Source organism: Lagopus muta, chromosome 4 (assembly GCF_023343835.1).
Source record: "Lagopus muta isolate bLagMut1 chromosome 4, bLagMut1 primary, whole genome shotgun sequence".
NCBI lineage: Eukaryota > Metazoa > Chordata > Aves > Galliformes > Phasianidae > Lagopus > Lagopus muta.
In genome coordinates, this window is record NC_064436.1 from 5906832 (window position 1) to 5932981 (window position 26150).

The 26150-nt window shown below is 38.7% G+C and overlaps 1 protein-coding gene and 1 long non-coding RNA gene across 2 annotated transcripts; one reads left to right on the forward strand and one right to left on the reverse strand.

Annotated features, from left to right (window-relative positions):
• On the forward strand, positions 1–24639 carry ANXA10 (annexin A10). Its single transcript, XM_048941110.1, has 12 exons — positions 1–18; positions 9682–9763; positions 12528–12622; positions 14522–14635; positions 15418–15508; positions 16145–16224; positions 18877–18930; positions 19051–19144; positions 20307–20402; positions 21097–21155; positions 23120–23242; positions 24571–24639. The coding sequence occupies exons 1-12, from the start codon at positions 1–3 to the stop codon at positions 24637–24639; spliced, it is 975 nt and encodes a 324-aa protein (XP_048797067.1).
• Positions 11859–25995, reverse strand: LOC125691610 (uncharacterized). The gene is made up of 3 exons (XR_007376183.1): positions 25876–25995; positions 15839–16001; positions 11859–12302 (listed from the first exon to the last, which is right to left on the reverse strand). It is a non-coding gene; the product is annotated as an uncharacterized LOC125691610 (long non-coding RNA).
• Between the last annotated feature and the right edge of the window lie 155 nt (positions 25996–26150).

Here is a 26150-nt window from a genome sequence, read left to right on the forward strand (position 1 = left end):
ATGTATTGTGGAGATTACGTGAGTATAATTATAAGTTTTCCTACAGTTTTATTGCCTCTGACTTGCTGATATGTTTGAACTCATTTTCCTTCACCAATACAGATTAATCTCTAAGTTAATTTATTTGTGCTCTGTGCAATTCTGGCATTACTGACAATATCCATAATGTGTCTGAAATGAAGAGTAAGTAAACAGAATTACCAGTTCACGTTACCTGACTGTGAGTCTCTATTTGTGGGTCTTCTGTATTTGCACTAAGATGCTGGCACAAAATGACACACTGCAGCCAAATTCTACGAAATGAGTTGTTCCAATGAGATCAATGCAGGCGTATAAAACCACCAGTATTTTTCAGTGGGTCTCAATTCTCAGTCTGTATAACTGCATAAAGTAACTAACTTCAGCACTGATAAGCATTTGGTTTGGTTCACAACATGAAAAATATTTTAAAGCTAACAAGTGATTGCTGTGAAAGAGATAAAAGCACAGGAAAAACTACTAATTAATCATAGTAATACATTAAACAGTTTCATATGATCTCTTCGAGAAAGTTCATACTGCAGTTTTAATGCCTCATTCTGAAAGCTACCATTAGTTATTATTTTCTGACAGCCAAGCATAAAATTGTTTTTTGCACCTGGGATATTGATAATTATGTTAACTGCAACTGTACCTGAGCTTCTGATCATTTCATGTTCTTCCATTAATAATTAATAGGATTAATGAGTCAAAGTCATCTCAAATGCTTTTTGCATATGCATTCTAAATACATTATTGATCAATGCAGTGTTTTCTGAAGAACAGACAATTTTTATCCTTATTTTATTTGAAAGCATAATTGCCTTAATTATTCCAATCTCACCAGTAAAATATTGCTTCCTATGAAACTGTATTGAATATATTTGTCTTTCAATAGAACTAGATACTGAATGGGTTTTACTGATGTGTTTGGTCTTCCACAATTTGAGATCCTCCACTGTTAATTAAGCCAGTTAATAACCAAAAAGGGATTTCCTTCTTTTCCACTCCTTCTGTAAATAACAGCCTGTTTCTGACAATTAAAGCAAGAGAAGTAGAATTACTCCACCTGAATAATGTAGTAGATGCTCTTCAGCTAGAGTTTCATTTCCTGTACTGATTTATCAAGACCAATTGCGTTTAAAGGACTGACATTCCATCTTCAAATTACGTGCTGCTTGGTGTTAAAGGTAGAAAATGATAACTTATAGGATGAGCTTTAACTTTTTTATTTCATTAAAATTAGTAAACCATACAAGATAAAAACACTGCAAGAGTCTGGTAGCATTGTCAGAAAATCTGACAGATTATATTTTAATTTTTGAGTGTGTGGGATGACTATCCCAGCTGCTTTAGACTTCCCTTGATACCATCATACTCCGCATTAGTTCAGCTCATAAGACTGACTTCAGCAGACACAGAACTTAAGTTCCTAGCATGGTCCTTCAAACTCCACCAAAAAACCCCAAAATAAATAATGAGGATACCAGGCCTATTTCACCTGTTTCCAAATACGTTTCCCCTCAATTTCAGAGAGGAAAAAAAAAGTGTTAATCAAATGTAGACAATGTGATGTAACTCCATCCCATAAAGCTTAAAAAATCTGACTACGCGTCAGATTTTTTTTTCAAAATACTTTTTTTTTTTTTCAGTGGGTTCTCAGGATAAGAAGTTATTAATCTTAATTCCCGCTTCCCCTACATGTTGTGAGCTGGGAGGGGAGAAAAACTAAAGGGGATAAAAACTAAAGGGGATTAGTATGAACTAGCTCAGAGGTTCCCAACCAGTACAGCAGACTGCAGCTGGGGAGAAAGAACGGGGAGTTGTAGCATGGAGTCCAAGCAAGCACCCTCTCCTGATGTTTGCTTGCTCTTCAAAATGAAGTTAGTTACAGAACAACACCTGAGATTCAGCAACAAAACAACAGAAAAGTGCTCTTCTAAGAGCTTGGGCAAATCACAAGCAGAAAACGCAGGATCTGCATAGGATGCAGTGAGAGGCTGAGTCCATTCGTTTCTTATCTATGCTCATTAAGCATGACCTTAATTGAGTCTAAGTCTAAATAGTGCACTTCACGTATTTTTCAAAGACTTCCAACATGCTAATGTGCCATTGATTTGGAAATGCAAGAACCATGAAAAAGGAATTAGTGGTATTTAAAGTATAGTTGATTCTATAAGATTATCTTACACTTTATGTTGTAAATATATCTGCACACACTGTATGTGGAATACTGGACAGGATGGAGTCAACCTAGACTAAGAAGGAGATGCAGATAACACACAGCAGCAATTCTGACTGATTCAGCAGCTCTATGCAACTACATTATCAAAGATAACATACAGGAAACACCCCCTTCCCCCAGTACCAACTACCAGAGACCAAAGAGTTCCAACTACCAGAAACCAGAAAAGACATTTGCATCCTCTCCAAAATACAAATACAGGTCAGGACAGGATGCTCTGGAGAAAGACTGAGGTCGCTACATTTAAATGCATCTCTCCCAATTCATACATTGTTCCGTAATTCCAAAAACATGTAATGCATACAATAACTCTTAGGAAAAAAAACAAAACTATTTATGAACAGTTTTTTAAATAACAAAAGGTGCACACAAAGGACATAGATGCAGAAGTATGGCTGTAACATAGCACGTAGTTAGCTATTAAAGTAAGCATTTTATTTTAGTACTTAGTTCCCACGGGAAACATTCAGATGAAGGAATCTGACTTTGATTGTTTGCTATCAGCAGAATGACCTAATGAATAAATATTATAAGAAGGCTGTTCATACTTGAGATTGCTTTTTCCTTCACAAGATGGAACTGCCTGAACTTTACTTATCATACCACTGATAAAAACAGCCTCAGCTTTAATGGATACTTTCGTTGAACCTCTTATGGCTTTGGTCGCGAAAAGTTGTAACTTCCTTCCATAGAAGGAAGCTAGATTTTAAGTATGATTTTTCAGCCTTAATAAATACCTTACAGTTCCTTTTCAGTCTGCTCTCCATTTTGGTTTAATTCCACCAGTACTGCAGAACCTGTACTGACAGCACAGCTGCTTTGGAATCAGTTACTTTCACAAGGTAAATGCACATACACGAGCAAACAGATTTACAGAGTGCCCAACAGGGCCACAGGAAGATAGAACAACATACTGAAGTCAAACAAGTTAAAATCCTTGAAGTTACAACCACAGAACCACCCCTGGAGATTTGTTTGCTTTACTATTAGGAGTGTGGATATGATTTCTTCCAGATTCATGGATATGACATCTCCCAGATTTCTTTCTTAGAAAGAAATAAAATATTATTATGTGGGATGTTAGAACACAGATATCAAAATTAAACTAATGTTTTAAATTGCACAGTTTTCCCACATTATTTCAGTGAACTGTACCAGATATCTTCCCCCTACCTTCTTCAGAAAACGTGGCCATCTTATAACCATCCATCTACATGTCCCTATCAGTAACACCGAACTTGTGAATTTCTGTAATACCTGGCAGCTGAATGACAATCCTTTCTGAGATCTGTGAGAACACTGCTCAGTGGAAGCAAGAACCAATTTACTCTTCTGATTAAAAACAAACAGCAGGTACAACTCCAATGCCATTTAAGTCATTGGCTTACCCTTAGTCATATAGCACAAAGCTAGGATTCAGCCAGAACAAAGCACCTCCTCCTTAGCCAGTAGCTAACTTGGAAAGGACCTGGATAGATTACATCCTTGTCCTAGTACAAACAATGTTAAATGACCCAAAAACACATTCCAGCTCTTCTTAACCTATAAGAACACTTCTGGTACTTCAGAATTCACTGTTCTGCTTTACTTCTGTAAGTCTAAGAACACTGTATTTAAAGGAACCAAACTCAGTGAAGAAAAATAAAGCACTTCCGGCTTCTCTTTGGACGGCACTGACAAAACCACAAAGTCACTGCTGCAGCTCTGACATGCAAAACAATTTCTCCTCACAGTAAATAGCAACGTAATTCTCATTTAAGCATGAAATCCATGATAGATAATGGGAGCATGAATCTTAGGTCTTTCATTTTTGTCCCACATTTTGCCCTCTCGCCAATCTCATCCATTTTGCATTTTGGCACCTATGTCAATTAGTATTTTTTTTCCCTCACATCTGTGAACCTCTGAATTACTTTCATTTGGCAGCCATAGGACACACTCCAATATATTCAACTCAGGTTCAGAGAAAGCACTAAGGCTTGGTTTGCAGTGCAGTGCACCTGAGTGAGCAGAAGGGGTGGATCCTGGCTCCACCTCTTCTCACTCAGCCAAGGGAGCAGTATCTATCTGGATAAGCACTGCACTTCTGTTGAGCAGTCAGTCGCCTGCTGTGGGAAGGGGTGATCAAATTTTCTTTCTGTATTGCCTCTTATTGCTTCACAGTGTCTGTATCCCATTCTAAGGCACTGTCCTCAGCTTCTTTTGCTATATAGTAGGAATAACTCAATAATCTGTAGTGACCATTTTAACGTGAACAGAAAAAAAAAATGAGAATGCATTGTTAATTTTTCTCTGCTTCTCAGGAGTCACGGAAATAAAGAAATACAGTGTATAAGCAAAGTTGTCAGAGATCAAAGGCTTCCAAGCATGTTTTTTTCAGACACTCCGCAAGGGAGAACATTAACATTCAATAAAATATACCTGATCAAAAGTGAATCTCACCGGATTTATGATTTAACTACACAAAATATAGAAAATAACAAAAAGTTATACTTACAACTTACAAGAACAACAATATACTTACAGGAACACAACCCTGTGTCCCTATAGTTCCACAACCCTGTGACTCACATTACCCCTACCTATAACGTATTCCTACAACACTGAGCTTCATAAGCATATCCCTCTTACTCATCTCCTTAGAGCTTTCCTCAACTATATGGATTTATTGGTCAATCCCAGCTGACCAATGAAAACGTATGAAGTGAAACAACAGTACGATAACCATAATCAGGTGTTAACACAACCTTATAAACGCCCTACTTCAAAATAGGGCAGTAGAAATTCCCTATCCATAGATAATGGAAGCAAACAATTCCTCTGCAGTTACCTGCTCTCTGTTCAACATTCAGTCTGCTGTAATTTCATCCAGTAAACAAATGCCTCTACTGCCCTGCCCTTTCTGAACACACAGTGCTGATCCTCGCTGTTACACATGCATTACCCTCTGCATGGTTGGACATACAAACCCATTCTAATAACTTACCTAGGAAGCACAGATTCGTACCCTAGGGCCCTAAGCTATGAAATCAGACAGGCAGCTTTGCCAAGGTCTTTGTTTTCATGCATTTCCTGACTGTATTCATGAACATCGAGCAATCTACCACTGTAACCACATGCACTTTAGAACGACTAGGAGACTGCAACAAAACTTCAATGAGCAAAATGCCTGCCACAGCCCTCTGGCTTCTGTCTCACTACAGATTGCAGCAATCAAACTTAGTCAACAACTTAAAACTGCACCATCTCTTCCATCCTTTCACCCTCCACACGACACTATGCCAAAGGACACGAGTAGAGTCACTTGCTCAGAAAAATCAACCCCTTGGATTTTCATGTTGCTTTTGAAGCAGGTTTTCCTCCTTTTCACTTGCTCTGTAGTGTCTTGTCACCACAGCAGGACCATCACTATTGGCTGTTAAGTACAGCATTAAGGCTCTGCCCTCTTTGACAAGAGTACAGACACCCTGCTCAGGACTGAATTCAGAGAGGCACTGACACGTCTGTACCTTTCAAAGACCGATCTTTGTCTCCACTGCCAGTAAATTACCTTGGATTGCCGTGCACAGTCAATGACACACAGCTCACTGGGATTCTTCGGTACAGAGCAGAAAAAGAACTGGTTACAGCACACAGCAACCTGTGAGCTGTTACTGCATGACCATGCTGAGTTCAGACTCAAAATCACCAGTTTTCTGTAGGGTTTGGTTGTGACCCACTCCATGAAAACAGGTGAAATAAAGTTTAGTTAAGTTTAATAATCTCCTGAAGGAGATGAACTAGGGGCGACTCCACAAACTCAGCAAAAACCTGAAGTTACCTTGCGATTACTTCCATAAAACTGACATAGGCTGTGCTGGAATCAATTTTCTTAAGGGTCAGGCTGCATATACAACACAAAATAGCAGAATACTTTCCTCAAGGTACATCGCAACAATAACTGCAGCTTACACCAACAGCAAGAAATCAAAAGGCAGGAATTCCCTCTGAGGATTCTGATAGTGTATGAACTGTAAAACCTCAATTTTACTTGGGAGAACATGGGCAGAGCACTGAATCGGGTGGGAAACAACCCTGAAAATACACAGATGATGTCCACTGAAAATCCTCATCAGGACTAACACTGGCACATTTGTCTCAGGTGGGATAGATGACAGAGCTAATTACAACCTGTACAATACAGAACAATGCTAATTCAATTTTTATTTCTTTAGAAGTGAGTAACAAGTAGGTGCTTCATCTCAAGAAGAACCTTCATATTTAATTAGATTCTACTTAAAAGCATCATGACTTAAACCAAATCCTTGGTAGGACACAGGTGTTCACTAGATTGCATTTCATCTGCTAATGGTAAACCTCAAACAGTGGTGATGAATGCTCACAAGCAGCAGCAGCTCAGCTGAACCTTCAGAGAATTGAGTCCATTCATAAATTTAGACTTAAAACAACCTTATAAACGCCCTACTTCAAAACAGGGCAGTAGAAATTCTCTAGGCATAGATAATGGAAGCAAACAATTCCTCAAAGACTGAAAGACTTACTACAAGAGCTGTTTTGTGGGAGTAAAAACCTTAACAGCCTGAAAATCTGTATATCTGAAAGAACTGTTGTTATCATTGATTCCTCTACTGTAATTTTGCAAATATTCATATGGTGCCTTTTCTGATTTTGATGGTTTCATGGAGATACAAATTTCAAAATGTAGTTCCAAGAACTGCACGGGAATCTACTGTTAAAGCACTCATTTATTTGTCATCATAAATGCCGAAAAGATTGTTTGCTTTAACACTACAAACCTGAGTTGGTGAAAGAAATACTGAAATAACCAGTCTTTCTGTATATTGAACCTGTACACAGCTGTTGCCAAAATGAAGAGCCTGCACTGCTATTTTAAATTAAATTTGGATAAATACACCTGCTAGATTTTCTCTCCTTCTGACCAGCAGGTACAGTGACATGGTCACAAAGTGCTTTAACAGGATGTCAGATAAGCTCATCCTTCCTACCACAGGTTTATACTCCAAGCTAAAAGCCTCTGAATCTTGTATCTGCTACTCAAATTCCATTCACAACCTATCATTCTTCATTATTATTCTCATTTAAAGAAAACCATTCTCTTTAGGCAGTTCTAGCATAATATTTGGTAACAGTCTGGTTTTGGACTTATTTCCTCCTTCTCAAGATTGATGAGCTATTCTAGTGGCTCAGACATTCTGAGAAGCACGAATGAGAGGCAGAAAGCTGAATTCTATTTTTCTAACTCAGACCATATATCAACACACATTTCTTGATTCTGCATTCTAACAGAGTCTTCTAGCAATTCTTTCTACAGTGATTTTGTTTATCAGTAACTTTCAGGGTGGCTTGTCAAGTTACATTAGATATCAGCCAGAGAGTTCACACATTCCTGCCTCCTGGGAGAACTATCTTTGACTCTCAGCATTACTTGACATGCTAGCAAAGGAAAAGTGAAAATAATTACCTCAACTTGCACCTCATGTCCCACGTGGTCAAAGAGCACTCGAACTCCTGCCAATAGCACGTGTCCAGGGGACTTCTGGTGAACAACATTTGAAGAGCACATGTACTGTAAGAAAACAGAAAGCCATGAGGTTAAAAATCCTTTCTGAAGCCAATCACAACCAACAGATGTGTTATGTGAGCAGTGAGACCCAGGATACATGGACTGAAGGGGGAAGAGAGCATGGAAAATAGCTAGAGTATAAGTCTGAAATTCATTTTAAGTACAATGTGATGCATCACCTCATATAAATTGACATGGTCTCATCTCTAAAGCCAGAGTTGCTCTCCTTATCATATTTTCCCTGATCGTTTTTAACAAGTATAATGACACTGAATGTTATGCTTGGTTGTAAATGTAGGAGATAGTATTTAAAATGAAGAGTGAACTGCAGAAAGATGCTCATCTATCAGCAAATATTTCCTTTCTTATGTAAAGTAACTCCTTCAAAACCGTAAATTTCAGACGCTACATTCTTTCCGTTACTAAGCCACCAATAATTTGTTTGCCCATACAGTTATCTGCTTGGTATCAAGAAATTACATTTTCCTTCTCTTCAAACATATCCACTTCTTGCTCGTTGCTTTTTAAATCCTTGACTAGAACTTTAAGCCAAGGAAGCACACCATTAGTGACCACACAGTAAAACAGTATGTGTAAGTCATTACTGATGAAGGCAACATAGACAAAACATTTCAAGTGAACATAAAACAAGAAAATAAAGACAGTAATTGTATAAACAAAGTATATTAGAATGTTGTAATCACAAAATAAACAAGAGAGTTAGGCAAAGCAGACTACAATAACAAAAGAGAATAAATAGAAGGCTTACCCCTATCCTAAGCTCACTCACAAAACACCAGCAGAGCAGATCTCCAGAAGAAATCCTTCCCCACTGTAGCCAGCTCTTAAATAGGTCTAGGAATTGCCTTCACCTGTGCTCCTCTGGCTGACTCATGGCTCGCCTCAGGTGATCAATCAGAGGTTCAGGCCTTAACTCAGCAGTTCCCACACAGTAATTAATATCATCAGTTGACCTCCTAATTCTAAGAGGTGTTTGTATGAATCCATCATTTTCATTTTTAAGTTTTACCTCATTTTTTTATTGAACATTTCAAGTCATCAAGTTCAGTTTAATCAAACGTATTTATTCAGAACAGAAATCATTACAAAAGACAACTGTTATGCAGGGTGAGCCTGAAAAGGCAGGTGTAATCCTCAGAAGAGCTGAAGGGGTTAACTGAGTACAGAGCTCAGAGCAGATGAACCTGAGTTATTTTCACCTGTGCAGATCTGTGATCCTATTAAAATGAGAAAATCAATTCTATTTTGTATTCACAGCTTTGGCAAAACATGAAACACTGTATGAAACAAAGTATCACTGGGAACCAACTGAGAATAACTTAATCAGTTAAAAAGCAACCAGAGAAATAATGTTGACTTCCACATAGCAGGTCAGAAAGACAGCCCACACTCCATCCCAACATAATTTCTTTTAAAATTACTGGCTTGGTAAGCAACCTACATACTTGATTATTTTCTCACCAGTCCTTTCAAATTAGAAATATCAAGAGAAACTCAAGACTGACAGGGATAACAAAGACTAACCTCAAAAGACAGAAGAATATTTTCAGAAAGGTTTGAGAAATAGAAACAAACTGTGACTACATTTTAATGAGAACAAAACACATTAACAACCTATTTTCTTTGTTCAAGCCTAGCTTAAATACGCTCTGGCTTCCTAGGGTTTGCTACAAGTTCTTCCCTGTAAATTAACATACTTTTCCCCATAAAGCCAAAGTTTTAATCTTATGTGGTTGTTGATTCTCACTTGAATCATATATGCAGTTAAAAAATATAAAGCATTGCAATTAAAGGCTTCTTTCTCCTTCAGCAGACACAAGGAACCATTCTTCCAGCTCCGAATTTCAACCCTGTTATGGATGCTCAGTCACTAGGAGGAGCCCTACAGGGAATCAGTAAGTATCATGGCATATTCTAACACCATTTATTACAATATAACACTAACTAAATGTATATATACCCATAATAATACAAACATCAACACATAGGTGGTGATTCTTCAAGGTATCACAGTAAGATTCACCGGTGATACCCACGCAAGTCAGGCATTTGCATGAGCTCAGAACTAATTAAAATTAACCTGAAATGTATACCGACACTGATAATAGCAAATGTTTTCCGTGAGAAAAAAAAAACTTGTCACTACAGTGAAGGTCAAAACTGGATTCATTTTGAGCTGTAACCCCAACATCAGCTAGAAGCAGAGATTGTTGTGTCTTTTACAGTAACAGTCATCGAGAAATAAAAACAAATGGACAAGTGTTTACAGCACTGATCACCTTCCCCTCTGGAGTTAAGTTTTGCTTTCAGCCTACAAATCACAGTACGTTCAGCAAACCATTTCTTTCTGTTCCTTATTTGTTTACAGCTGTACACTTCGTATTGCTAAAGGTTCTAAGGATGATTTCTTTTTAATTATCTTGTGAAACACTTAACTCACATTAAGACTGTCGCCTGTATCAGAACTCTTTTTTATGTCCTAAGACTTTTACAAGCCTGTACAGCACCAAATCCAGCATCCTGTTCAGTTTCTTTAACAGAAAAGTGAGGTTTTAGTCTTTAAGTCAATCAAAACACCACTAAGTGGGTATTATTAAGAACAACATGAAGGACCTTTAAGTTCATTACAAAGTTGTACTTACTTTGTCAGACTTCAACCAGCACTTTTAATGCAATGCTGCTAATGTGACAATATAAGGATGATTCTCTCCATTTACTGCTGTAAACACACAGGCAGTAGCCTTACTTTAAACTATGCCTGGCAAAGAACAAAACAAAGTTCTAGTCTCAAAGAGAGCTGGCAAAATACAATGCTCAGCTTACAGCAATTCAAGTCTTCCTAAGTCCCGACACCCCCACTTTCTCCACACAACATTCATTCTCTTGAAGAGGTTCAGTCACTTACTGTTACAGTTGGTGTTACAGCTAGAAAGGTTATCATGGCAAACATAGGAAAAGAAACAAACAGGGAAGGAATGCTCACCTGAATCCAAAGATCTGGGTTCATGGGAAGGGCTCCACAGAGGAGGGATCTCCAGAAGACTCAGTGCTTCCATCAGGTGATCAATCAGTGGTTCAGGCTGTGACTCAACAGTTGCCATACACACATTATCACTTTAATACCAGTGGTATTGTTAAAAACAAACAAACAAAAAAAAAAAAAAACAAGTAAAGTTATTTAGGCATTTAAAAATTTCTTGAATCCACCTTAGTTTATACCATCTCTATAGTAAAACTATACAGAAAGTCAGTGACAATTATCCTCTGAATAGTAAAAGAAAGCCTTAGGCACAGGGATACAGTAACACATGCATTTTGTGAGTTTGATGGCAATGAATCAAACTGACATGAAACCAGTGCAGCAAAAGATGCCATTGTAATTACAGCTAGATGGACTACAAGGAAGAACTACTGAACTTCCTGCATAATGAGCAGACACAGATTTCATCTGCAAACTTGCTAAAAAAAAAATTTTGATCGTACCCAATATCCAATTACATTTGTGCCAAAATGGAGCCCACCACTCGTAGATCATATGACAAAATCAGCCTAAGCTGAGAAAAATACAGAGCTTATATCTATAGTGCATACAGAACAGTGATTTGTAGAAGCATCCAAGTATCTTTCTCTAGTCAGATGCTAGCTGATCTCCATGCTTTGTACCCAAACTTACCTCTAAGTGTAATAAAATAAATTGATTTACGCTTGCAGACATGTTTCTGCTGGAATGACACTGAAACACTGAACTACCTGAAGTAACCAAGAGCCATCTTCTGGGATAGAAAAAATTCAAAAATGATAAAATAATTTTCAAAACATGTTAATCATCAACTTCTTTTTCCTGAGCAGTTATTGTAATAATAATTGCACTCAGAAACTGATTTTTAAAATAAAATATTCTTTAAAACTTCCTAATTTAATTTCTGTAGTTTCTCTGAAAACACGTAGCTTTCATTTGTCCAACAAATGGCTTCACTGTAACTTGTCATTCCCATTTAAGAGATCCCTAATCCTCAAATGACGATTTAATCAATATCAGGAAGGCATACAAATATGGCTCGGCCACAAATCCTTTTATCGTGCCTAGTTCTGAACAGATGAAAGCTGGGATCTGTTCCACGGATGGCTTCAAATCCATTTCACTTGAGAGAGACGGTGATGTGTATAATCAAAGAATATTAAAATGTTATAATCACAAAATAAACAAGAGAGTGAGGCAAAGCAGACTGTGATAACACAGGACAATAAACAGAAGGCTTACCCCTATCCTGGGCTCACTCACAAAACTCCAGCAGAGATCCTTCCCCACTGGTAGCCAGCTCTTAAACAGGTCTAGGAATTGTCTTCACCTGTGCTCCTCTGGCTGACTCACAGCTCACCTCAGGTGATCAGAGGTTCAGGCCGTGACACAGCAGTTCCCATACAGCGATGTATCTGATAATAACAGAATATTTAACTAATTGCTAATAGTACACCAGCAAGTGAAAGATATGTATGCAAAGCACATACAACTGATTCAGTAAATACTGGCAGAATATCAATTTGCTGGTCTGTTTCTTTCAAGAAATTGAGTTAATATTCTTGAATAAAACAGGAAAATCAGAAGCCTAAATAAGTAACAATTTGTTAACTGATAATCTGCGTCTGGTTTATCTGCAGGTTGTGAAAAAGACGTGCTGATTGACATCCTCACACAGCGCTGCAATTCACAGCGGCTCATGATTGCTGAGGCATACAGAGACATGTATGGCAGGGTATGACAGAACCAAGCTGTGCTTTCTTTCCTTACCTCTGTCCCTTCTGCTTCCAGTACAGCTGGTCAGCCTTTCTCTCAGGTCACCACTACAATTAGAAACCTGGCAAACCGCTGACTGGCACCAAAAGGTTGGCACGCAACTTTGCTCATGTAACCATGCATGCATTTGAAGGTTTCTAAATGTCATTTACAAAGCAGAGCGTCTGCCACAAAACAAGGCAGAAAAAAGGACATGCAAAGTTTCCTCTTCCATACGTACATTCCAGCAAGGATTTTTGGAAAGACTGATTTCTTCCTCCGTTTTGGAGTGATTGTCAAATACTTTAAAATTTTGGAAAACATAGCAAGAGACTTATTGACCAAAATAATTTCAGAAGAGAACAAAAGAATAATGCATTAAAAAATAAAACAGATGCTCCTCCTCTTCAGCACAAAGACCAGAGCAGAGACTTCCAGTAGGCTGCTAATAATTTTTCACCACTTCATTCCTTGGTCTTTCTCACAAAATGTTCCTTTAACCTTTTCTCTCAAATGTTTTAACATGTTTTAACTACACCTAGCATTTTCACAACAACAAAAAAAGCCCATTGAAACAAAAGCCCATGAAAAAAGTCATTTTTTCATTTTTAATTTCTTTCTTTCATACATAGAGATGACCAAGGATATCACTGATGATGCGCTAGTAAGAAACTGCCAACCATCTGTCAGAAATGGAGTTAGGTCTGCCATTTTTCTCTGAGCACAAAAGAACTATTGATTTGCTCACTAATTATCTGCTTGGGTTTTCTTTTTAAATCCAGACTAAAAATATGACAGAAATACCTAAATCCTTATTAAAACACATTATCAATTAATTTGTCTCCTTCAGCCATCGCCCATTAACCTACATCCCTATAAAGCTAATGCTCACAGACCTAAAACAACTAAAAAAAAAATGCATACAGTGAATACCTTGTGTTTCTCCCTCACAAATCCAATATTTAATCTGTATTTGTCCTCGTTCATTCCCAGTTTAGCAACTGATTTAATTATATTAAGATATGCATCAAAGGTAAAGTACAGGCTGGAAAAAAACCTCTCCAATAAGTGAAGTTTGTATCACAGGAATCATTTCTGGTATTCCTACAATTACAGACTTCGGTCAGAGCCTATCTGATAGCTGCCCAGAACTGTACAAGAACCAGCAAAGTATCCTCTTAATGAGACACAGCCAACAGGCTTTTGGCATTTGCAATGCTTCAAGGGATGCTGCTGGGAAAGGGGAGAGTGGGAAGGAAACTCTCTTCAGTTAGTCAAATCCCAGGCAAGTGAGGAGGCTTCCCTTTTATTAAACCAACATCTGTCAAAAGTAGCAAACTCATTTTGAATATTTTATATATATAAACTGGAGCACATAGCCTTCCAGTAATCCAGAATAGGTAGTTTTACGTACTGGGATGATTTTTTAAGAATGATTTTTTTATATTAATTACATGGTGAATAGCCCAGAAGAAAGGAAGGAAATTGCTGTGTGTTACAGGGTTTAACTTCTGAGGGCTCAGCTCTTGCAGATTCAAACAGGGAATCTGCCATGGGAAGCTGCAAATGCTGTGCTGTGGTATTCAGATTTCCAAGCCCTTAAGGAGCAGTTGCATTTGAATCCCTAAATTTTCTCCTGTATTCCAATGAACCAAAAACCAACCAATCTATACAGTTTACTTGCTTCTCTGTCTACTGCCATCTCACAAGTACTATTAAAAGGAGTAGGTTCTATTTTAAAAGACTTATGTTCCCCAATCTTAGGTAACTCCATCTCAGACAGTTCATCTTCATTCCTTCACAAAGAAAACTGCTAATATTTTTAAGCTGCTTTTCACAAAGTGTTACTGCTGAATTAATCCTATGTGTTTTTGTTAAGGATTTGATGACAGACCTGAAAGACAATCTCTCTCATCACTTCAAAGAAGTCATGGTTGGCCTCATGTATCCACCTGCATCCTATGACGCCCATGAGCTCTGGCATGCACTGAAGGTATTGGCCCAATTAACAGCTACTCAGACACACAGTCACTGTTTATATTACTTAATACACGATCAAGTGATTTTTAATATATTTGAATGTTTGATGAACTGCTAGAAAGATGTTTCACAGTACACTGACATATAAGAAGTTTTTTTTAAATGTTTAGTTTGGTTTTTTGGGTTTTTTTTTGTTCAAACACCGTGCAATTAAATGGTGAAATCCACTGCTGCATGGCAATATTAAAACCAAAAGCACAAATTGGTACCAACTGAATGTAAAAGGACTTGAAAAATTCTTACAAAACAACTTTGCTCTTGGTTATTAAAAATAATCATTCCTTACAAATACTTGCTTAGGAAATTCCTAAACTGCCAAATCCCTAAAGGTGGGAAGGCACATCCCAGAACTGGTTTTCTTATCCAATTCAGACTGCCTTGAACGCTTCCTGGCATGTATACTCAATCTTTGCGTCTGATTTCTCTCAGTAACCCCTAAGTTCTTATTCAAGCTCTAAAATTCTTCCCATTCTGTTTCTGTCAACAGCAGTCTTGCTTCTTTCCCCACTTACTAACAGATGTTCTGAAATCCATATTAAGTAGGAGCGCATTTGTTGTATAAGTTGCTACTATTAACTTGAAGTCAATTTCTTTCTGAACAGACACACTAAGCAAAGGCACACCATACACTGCTCCAGAAGAAACTGTTAAGTCCTTTGTTACGTCTAATAAAGCAGTTCTGTCTTCTAAAAGCTGTGGTTCCTAATGACTTCAAATTTACTTCCTCCTGCACAGGGAGTAAACACAGAAGAGAAGTGTCTAATTGACATATTAGCCTCAAGGTCAAATATGGAGATATTCCAGATGAAAGAAGCCTACTTAACACGTAATGTATTTTACCAGTGTACAACAGCAGCTCTAGTATGTGCATTAGGCTGGATGTATTAGCATGAGCAAAGGAACTAAATTACAAAAGTGACTTCTCAGCACGGTTCCCTCCCTCTTCCTCCCCCTTCATAATTATATTTAAAAAGCTGAAGCAGAATGAATCAAGTTGAATGTATCTCAAAGTAATTGGAGATGTATTGCTGCCTAGTATGTTCTAAATAGCCAGCAGCCACATCTGGGGATTTTCATGAACTCTGGTACACATTTTTCCCAGTGCATCAACTGTTTTTCTCACAAAGTGCTTCCTCGGGCTGAATACTCAGCTCACCTCCCTTGAGCAGGAGCTTCTCAGTATCCCACAGTCACACAGCTGCAGCAGGCGCAGGGCTGCCAGGTGCAGGCAGGAGGATGGGCAAGCTGCTGAGGTGGCTGAGGCCTTGGCAGGGAGGAATCCCTCCGTGGTGAGGTCCTTGCAGAACCTGCATGAGCTCCTGTGGAATGATTTTTAATACCTTTAGAAAACGAGTGTGTATGTGCCCCCTATTTACCCCTTGTTTGCTTATTTTCTTAAGTAACATTCAGAGCACGTTCGTTTTTTTATGTATTTAGGTGACACATTTTTGTTTCAATCCAGAATACAACAGTGATCTTCAGCAAGATATTGATTCTGAGACTTCTGGTCACTTCAGAGATACTCTGATGAACCTCGCTCAGGTACTGTAAATACAATAAATAATATGACACGCATATAAAAAAATTTAGAGAGACTTGTGATATAATTCAAGAAGTCTTAAACTGTAAAGTAACTGCAGCTATAGTCAGCTCAACATGAGTACACTTTTGAACAAGAGAGTGGAAAGAGTAGAGGAGGAAGAGAACTGGAATTCTTCCGTCTACTTGGACTTCATTTTTCAGATGGAGGCAAAGATCAACGTTTTATTAGAAAGGCCCAGGATACACAAGTGCTGACTCCACCAGCTGCATTTCTAAAGGAGTCTGCAGCCAAGAACAAATTAGACTTTGTTTTTAAAGGTCTGTTTCTCCTATTTTTAAAATTGACAGCTCAACATCCAGCCTGCACATGAAAAATGCAGACATAGCCACACGTCTATTAAAGACAGCATCAGGCAGTTCCTTGTTTTAAGCATTATGTTATTTGCACTGATCCTTATGCTAAAATCACAGTACACAAGAATGCAGCCAAAAGAACTACAATCACACAGCAGCTTTGACTCAGCATTACCAAACTGCAGTAGTGATCTTCCTGGGAACACAAGTTCCTGCTCTCATGGCAGTCAACATACTCATTACCTTTAGAACGTATTGCAAACCAGAGTAACAGATGATGACAAAACTAATGGCAGCAACACGAATTGCATTTACATTTCTATGTATGCTTGCATGTTTGGGGAAAGTGTTTCTAAGATATGAAATCACATTAGGTATCACTGAGGCAGACACATTAAGGGTGAATGTTTCCAAGGTAGAAAATACAAATGGGAAATTTCATCTAATATTGGAGTGATTTTCCCCTAATAATGAAAATTCCTACATGCTTAAAAACTGAAGAGCTTTAATCTAGGCAACTTCTTGCCTTCACCAAACCCATGAGAAATTTTTACATATAAAGAGAATAACTTTAAAATAAACAACACCACACTAACTCATTGCTCCTTATTTTCTATACACCTACAGACACCTGATATCAGCCATTTCACAGCTAAGGAAGTCTAACTGCTATTTGATAAAGAATGGTTGTAGGAAATTCCAATTTTACTAACCTATACCGTGTATCTTTGAAGACTGCTAACTGAATCATCCGTGTCTGGACAGAGTCTATATTATAAGTCAGTGATATTTCATCAGTTCCAATGCTATGTAACTCACAGAAGATTATTCTAAAGCAACATTTCCAATGTATCCTTAGATTGTTGGGGTTTTTTGCAAACACACTGCTTTGATTTCTAGTAAATCTCTGGGCTGATGAGGCACATGTAACTGCAAACAGCAGCCACTGTGTTTCAGACACGGGTAACCAACTGTTCAATTGCTTTAGCACAGTAACTGTGGTTTTGATATGAACACTGAGGCAAATCAGAATCTACAGAAATCTGGTACCAATGAATGTATAGCAGCAAAATCCTCTGAGTGGAAATGATTCTGAAACAGTAATCCCTACATAAATTCTACAAGTTACAACTTCACGTTAGTCAATGTTATCGTATGATAAAGAGAAGATTTTAACACTGTTTGCTATGCACAAACTGAAATAGAATCATTTTCTAGTAATTAAAAAACGATCAAGGGTTGCATGGGATTCACCAGCTAACTGTGCCAACATGAGTCACTGTCAATCAGTACTGGAGGAAGCGAGCACTTACCTTACATGGAGCACCATGCATCTTGCTGCCCACTTGTCTTTTTCCCCTGCACCCACGTCACTTTACGTGGTCACCCCAGCACGATTTCCTTCAGGTAATTTATCTTCTTAGCAGGAAAACTGCTCTTAGCTACATGAAACTCTTACAATTCAACTGCAATACAACTGAACACTTTTAACAGGAAATTCCAAATTACTACAAAGCACTCATTCCAAGAGTTGACAGATGATGCATAATTTCAATCCTCACGATCACATGCACAGAAAAGCAATTGTAAATTCTCAAGTAAGTTGCTTCAAACGCGTATCATTAAGGCAATGGCAGCATATAGCTTGAGACTACTGAAGAACTGGCAATCAGGGCTGATTCGTATCCTTAGAAGACAATTAAGGTTAAGAAAGTAATTCCTGAACGTGTGTGCTTTTTCCTTTTTCTAACAGCTATGTAATTCATATCATAGTGTGCTTACTGAAACATATCATCTTGATTTACGTAACTGAAAAGCTACTAAATACATGGCAATGTCCTAAGCGCTCTTCTTTGGCTTATATAGCAAAAGTTGTCAAACAGTTTTTAGACTTAGACCTTAATTGTAGACAATGATGGAGAAAGGATTCTCCTGGCAATACACACACTGATAGGAAACAAGCAGTCAATGGTAAATGCTACCCTTCTGCTTGCTTTTCTCTCATATAGTAAACAATAAAGCACTCACAGCACCGGGAGGTGCTAAAACGTCACTTAACATCAGACTAAGAATGGGATGGGTTTATGGGGCAAGTTTATCCACTTCCACGATTTTTTCCTCTCTTAACACAGTCTGCTATTTCAGTTTCCTCTGTTCAGAAGACATGAAGCTCTAAACTGAAATTTGAGGATATTTTCCACAGTTACCAATTCAACTATTATACTGATTCAGTGTTTTTCTTACATTATCTCAAGAAGTGAAACATAACTTAGTTTTTCTTCCCCCCCCCCCCCCCAGGGAACAAGAATGGAAGGATATGCAGATCCTGCTACAGCTGCTCAGGATGCAATGGTAAAAACAGGCAGACATGGGCATGCCTCACATTAAAAAAAAAGAGCAAATGTTAATGTTGGAAAGTGATTCAGAATTATTTAAAATCTTCTGCATTTTTTTCTTTTCCTGGTATAATAGATTCTATGGGAAGCCTGTCAGCAGAGAACAGGCGAACACAAAAACATGCTGCAAATGATCCTGTGCAACAGGAGTTACCAGCAGTTGTGGATGGGTAACCCAGTGCTCTTTGACCATACAGCATAAAGGAAACATCTGACTTGCTAATAAGGCCACGGTTTATATATCAAGCTCAGTGAGCAGCAGAATATGAGCCTGAACCATAACTGTGAACACTTGGAGCTCTCAGAATCTCACTGACATTAATGGGATTTTGGAAGTAATGCTAAATTGAACTCTGCCTGATGACTGCAAGTTTCAAACATGTTCTGAAGGGGGAGACGTCCAGAGTCCACATCTGCTCTCTCTTAAAGAGCACAGACACACAGAAACATAACGGGATGCTTTTATTTAAAACTACATGGTCAGGCATAATTACAGATTGGAAGAAAAAAAAAAAAAAAAGGAAATCTTCCACTGCAGCTAAGAAACTCATCTGCTTGATGACATGTTTGGGATGTGTTTTGTTCTGCTGTGGAAAAGTCTGCTTGGTGAAAAGTTGATCATTGCGCAGGCAGTTGTACTTCTGCCAGCTTCTAACAGTAGCTCAAGACTACTGTGGTGTCATGAATTAACCACGTAATTCTGTCACGACTTCTGTAAGGATGGTGATCATGGGATGAACTAACATAACACCTGGCCATGCTACTATTCCCCCACTGCACAAGACTTTGAGGGCTCTGCCTGTAATGTAGTTCCCTGAAAGTTTTACAGCTGGCAGTGACCAAAAATCTCCTGCTTTCCTAAGGCTTAAGTAAGCATGTACTGTACTGGTGCGTATTTAAGCCCAGACAATGCCCATGTCTGCATAGAGACACGTTAGGCATATTGTGTGATGGCCTCTCATGATCTATAAACATTTGGCCAGCCTCAGCCAAGCGAAGCATGGGACATGTCTTACTGACCTGCAATTCTTACAAGTTCCAAAAACAGAAACTGCAGGAGTATTTATTAATTATTATTATTTGTGAAAAACACACTTTGCTGTGCATTTATTTTAAATCGCATACTAGAGAACCTAGAAAGAGAATGTCCTGGAAGCCAGGTTTCAGACTACTCATTTAGACTGCCTTAGTTGCATGATATGGACTTAAGGAAACACTGGGAACAAATCAACAGGAAAAAAACCCAGTCAAGTGTTATCGTCAGGAGGGCGGGGAGGGAGAGGAATGAACTGTTAATGAACTGGAATCAAGTGAGATTTCTCTTCCTCCAAGTTTTCCAGGAGTTCCGAAGTATCTCTGGGCAAGACCTAGTAGATGCCATCAATGACTGCTACGATGGATATTTTCAAGAATTACTGGTTGCAATAGGTACACAACACATTATTTTACACTCAATATCTAGATGAAGTATCAGACATAGAAAGAATTTTCTTTTTATGATACTCTTCTCCACTTTGCTACGTTGTTTGATTCAAAGTTCAGAAATCGTTAGAAAACATATTTGAACAGAACTTCTGTTCCATGCTCATGTAAATCTAGAGATTGTGACTGAGCAGTACTACTATCTTTCTTTGTTTGATAAGGAACTCGGTGTCATCAATGATGGATGCATTAGCAACTGACTCCACACACCTTACATCAGTCAAAGAATCACAGAAAGGCCTGGGTTAAAAAGTACCACAGTGCATCCAGTTTCAACCCCCCTGCTACGTTCAAGTGTCACCAACCAGCAGACCAGGCTGCCCAGAGCCACAACCAGCCTTGTATTTGTAAATTTTTCAGGACTTAACTGATATGCAAACAAGTTCTAAGCTTCATGTGCTCATTCACAGATTAATAACATTTCTACACACATGTCACAAGAGAGCATCCACTGATTTTTAGTAAGCCCTTCTATGTAAGGAGTGCTAAACTCAAGTAAGTACCAGAGTTTTATAACCGATGCATACAGCCATGGACTGGGACCTGAATTTAGTGTTGAGCTGTGGATAGCACTACAAAAGCTAGCAAGAGTGATTTCACCATATTTTCCTATTTACCTGTAGTAACATCTCTTTCCTAGTTCTCTGTGTCCGTGACAAGCCTTCCTACTTCGCCTACAGACTCCATCATGCAATTCATGTAAGTAGCCGCTCTTCTCCACGTAACATAAAAAATAGCTCCCTATTTTTGTTTGCTCCCTTACACTTAAACAAATAGTTGCAAACCAATCTGTTCAATCCTTGAGGTGGGACTGCGTGCTTTAACACTTTTGGCACCTCAATACATTTCAAAGCAGTAGAGCCTACATAGTGGAACGTAACAGAATTTAACACCAGTAATTCAAACATTTAGATTCCTTCAGAGAGCTGTTTGGTAATACTTGTTTTTTAAACAGCTCTTATTTTCTTTGGATTGTAGTTCCACCTGCAGTTCAGAACTAAATGTGCACTTCTTGTACCACGCATTATTTCCCTTCCTCACAATTTACTAAATATTACAAATTGCATTATAAATTAGTGCGACTTGAAAACCAATAGTCATATGTTCTTGTGTGGCTCTATGAACATTTGCAGGTTCTGTTCTCTTGGCGTATAAAAACTATCACATTAGATCATGTGAATGCCAAGAAGAATGGAGGTAAACGCAAAGAAACACCTACAACCTATTCCTACAAGCAGCAAGTGAAGACATTTCCTTTGTTTCTCATTCATTAGTGAAAATAAGATTTTATCTTCCATAAAAAAAATCAAGTTCAATCTCTTATGCATAATCTTTAAAGTATAATCTTCTAAATGTTACCTACAGAAGATCACCAGAAAAGATGCCACGGGTAAAATAATAAGAATCATTTTAGAACAGGGAAGGCAATAGATTAGATTCAAGGCCAAACCACAGAGCAAAACCATTCAGCAACACTTCAGCAGAGCCCCAGCATCCTCTTGCAGCACTACTGCCACCTGTTTTAACTAAACCTGTAACTGGTGACAGCAGAGAAAGGAAAGGAAAATCCTGAGCATACTGGGAAGAGGCATAAAATGAATTGCCCAGAGGATTCTGGCATATGATATGAAAAAAGCTTGCCAAAAGTACCAGCTACAGGAAAAGTGACGTTTCTCAAAGGTCCTGTGGAGACCGATTACAGAACATGTGGGTGAAGCACTGAAGGAACTAGAAAAAGTTTTGAAGGATTAAGAATAAACATCTGCATCCTGTTTTAATTCATCCCTCCCTGTTTTCACAAACTGTTTTAGCCAATGCACAACTCCTGGAACAAACACAAGATTTTCACTGTTCCTACTCTGGCAGCCAGGCCATGCCCACACTACAACAAAAGCTGTCTGCACATGCACTGCAATACAACCAAATTCACACTGGATTCTCATGTCTGAAACCACAGTGGTTTACAGGAGAGGTTTCAATCCAGCCATCTAAGGGTCATCAAATTCTCCATAAACAGCTTTATTATTATCACTTACTATTTGCCTTCTCGGTAAAGAGATTTCAATATGAAGGAATAGATCATAGAATTACCAGTTTGGCATTACACAACCTCAGCAAGTCATCAGGACCTCAAAGCTGTTTTGATGACTTTAAGCACCACTGGATGCCTTCATGCACCACACTGTTACAATACAAATATTTGTTTAGAAACTCTTAAAAAAGAACAGCAAAATACAAGTTACATACATTCAGTCATTGATTCAGAAAATCTCACTGAATTCACATGGGGGAAACAGATTGTGAAACAGATTATTGACTTCAATACAGTTTCAATGCACTCCACAATGTCACAACAGCTAATTGTACAACAGGTTATCTACAGCTACTGGATAAAGTTTCTAACTTCCCTTTTGAAATCTTCATTGTACAGTTAAAACACTCACATATGGAGAATACCTACTCACAGATGTGAATTCCATTATTCAGGCATGATGATATCTGTAGAATAAAGCCTCTGAACAGTTAGGCATTTAAAACCTTAAGTACCTTCCTGGATGGCCTAATTAATTGTCTATCACAAAGAACTAAAATAGCCATGCACAGATGGGCAATAGAGCAATAGATGCTCACCTAGTTTTTTCATGTATTCTTCTGTTTTTTAGGATTTTGGGTTCCACAATAAAACAGTCATAAGGATTCTCATAGCCAGGAGTGAAATTGACTTGATGACTATACGACAACGATACAAAGAGAGATACGGGAAATCGCTCTTCCATGATATTAAAGTAAGTTTCTAATCACTTCTAGATATATTCAGGATATAAACTATTTGCAGAGCCATCTCAGAAAAATCCATTCAATCCTCATGGATTAAAAAAAAAAAAATACAATATCCACAATATACATTTTCAATGTCTCAGGCTTACCTAGGTAAATAAGCTGTAAATTCTCAAGCCTTTATGTTTGTCTCTCCTCAGTAGCAGGAGTGATACATAAAACAGAACAGAATAGAATACTCTGAGAAATATTTTTCATAAGAAGTTTCTTACACTAATTGATGCCATCTTTTGCACTGTCCTGCAAGGCTAACACCAGATTCCTGTTACCTTTGGTCTTATCCTCATGTTTAAATCCCAGCCTTCAGAATAAATCTTCCTCTAGAATTCCTGCTCTGCATCTTAAACTTTGATATACTGGTGAACAGTATAAAAATGACAATCGCTAAGACTCTGAGCATTTTTTGTGCTGCTATATTCCAGCTGTGAGGTGTGCAACAGCTGCAGGAAACTGCTCATTAGTTTTTGATATTGGCATTGAGAAGCATTAAACAGAACTTCCCAAATTTTTTGCAAGGTAAATCACTTGTAAGCATCCAAGCAACCAAAGCCTGAGATATGTGAAATTAAAAAGTCCTGCCCCAGAAACCTTACAAAAACATTGCAATATTTTACAAAATCTTTCAACTACACTTCAATCCTTGCCACACACAAAAGAAAAAATGCAGTGAAGTTGTTGTGGTTTAACCCAGCAGCAGCTCAGCACCACACACTGCCTTTCACTTGTTGCCCCTCCTCACGGGATGAGGGACACACACACACAAAAATAAGGGGTACTTGTGGTTTGAGATAAAACATAAGACAGAAGAGCATGGGAAAAAATAACAGCAAAGATAATTGTATTCATATATATATTTACAAAGAAAAAGGATGCACTTGTTCACTACCTGCTGACGGTTGCCCAGCTAGCCGCCAAGCAGGGGCTGTGTCCCCCTGCCAACTCCCTTCAGTTTTGCAATCCCACAAGCTGTTATAAGATTCATCTCTGCCCAGTTTAGGTCAGAGCTGTCCCAGTTCTGTGCCCTTGCAGCTCCTTGTACCAGTCAGCCTCACAGTGGCAGGACAGTACAAGAAGCTGAAAAACTGATACATCCATAGTTCTGTGCAATACTGCTAAGCAAACAACTAAAACAATGTGCTAAAGGAAAACACTTGTCCTTTAAAAAGAAAACTTGGCATCATAACACAAAATATCGAGAACATCAACTCTCCCAGCTGAAACCAGTACAGAAATACAGTCACAGATTTATGTATTTTTTTCCCCCCCTCTCTTGCAGCATTTTGCTTCAGGGCATTATGAGAGTGCTTTGCTTGCTATCTGTGCTGGTGATGTTGAAGATTATTAAGAAAGAAGATGATGGACTCTGAAGACTGTATAAATTAAGTGGAAATTCAAGTTATACACAACACATTGTAATTGTGGGAGGTATCTAATCTACTCAAAAGATCAGAAAAATCAGTGCTAAACATTTGACAATTTTAAATCTTTTTTTCAGACAAGAAAAATGTAAAGAAACGTTGTCAGGAACATGGTTTTACCCCTATTTCAGGAGTATATAATGTTTCCGCTACTGTTATTACTGTAAATTAACGGTAGAATTGGTAAAAGTACTTGATGTAAGCACACGTTTATTATTTAATCATGCAACACTCCAAAACCTTAAGACAAGGGACGTGGTGATCCTTCAATTCTGTTCACACCTGATTTGATGAGGAAAAAAAAAATCATGGGAAGATGAGGCATTTCATGGCTTTCTGCAGAGAACTTCCACTCTAAAGGAGTAAATCAGCAAACCTTTGCGCCTTGGTCATTAAATTTAAATCATCGGAAGCCCCTCGCGGTGCGAGTTACGAGCTGGCTCACAATGGCTAACGCTTCCTGCCTAAAGGTTCACAGACGCTGAGGAGGACATTTTGTGACAACTCACACCACAGCCCAGGAAGCGTAGAACAAAGCCATAAACCCAAAGATAAGCACCTCCATAAAATTATCTGCAGTCTATCCGTTAAACTGCCTAGCACGTGTATTTGTGTCTCCTCTCTATCGGTTCTGACAACAGACTTGCAAGTATGGGAAAATGAGGTAATACTACACTTCAGGAACTTTCCAGAATCGCTTCTGCCTTTTGCTTTGCCTCATTTTCCTACAGATCTTCCATCCTAACCCAGACCTTAGCTTTGTTCCAAATAGGCACCGTGACTTTCTGCCAGCAGGGCTCAGTGTTACAGAACAAAACACTACCATTACAACAAATACGTGTTCGACTTGGTGCTGCCACACCACCTCCCCTCTGAAAACAACACATTCCCAGCGTATCTCGGCTTTCATAAACACTCGCGCCATAAAACTTGGCATAAACTTGAGATTTTAGTCGGGCGCCATTTGAGTTTGAGAAACTTCAAAACACTTGAGGTAGAAAATAGAATCACTGAGGTAGAACTTTAGACTGAATGGTTCTAAAAAACAAGCCGCCTGCCCAAAAAGTAACATGGCGATAAGCTCGCTGCCAATATATTAACATTAACGAAACGCTAAACTTGAGCTACAGTCTTGCAAGCGTATTTACAGGTAACCAACTCACCTCACCGCTGTGCAGGGGAAAACGATTATCTCAACCGCAGCCTTTTTCCCTCAAGCGCAAACCCCCACGCACCGACCCCCGCACTGCGACGGCCAAGGCGAAAACTTCGCGAAGGCAAACGCTCACAAAATGGCGGCGGCAGGGGAAACGGTCGGCAGGCGTCGCGTGAAAGGGCCTCTCGCGAGCGGCTCAAGCCCCGTTCCGTTTGGACGGCGCGACTGCCAATCTCCCGCCTCCCCCAATCGGCTCCGTGCCCCGCCTCCTCTCCGCCCCGT

Coding starts and splice junctions, on each gene's coding strand:
- ANXA10 (XM_048941110.1), top strand. Junction 9,764..12,527: donor AGGAGCCCTACAGGGAATCA/GTAAGTATCATG, acceptor GTTTATCTGCAG/GTTGTGAAAAAGACGTGCTG. Junction 23,243..24,570: donor CGCTCTTCCATGATATTAAA/GTAAGTTTCTAA, acceptor CCTCTCTTGCAG/CATTTTGCTTCAGGGCATTA.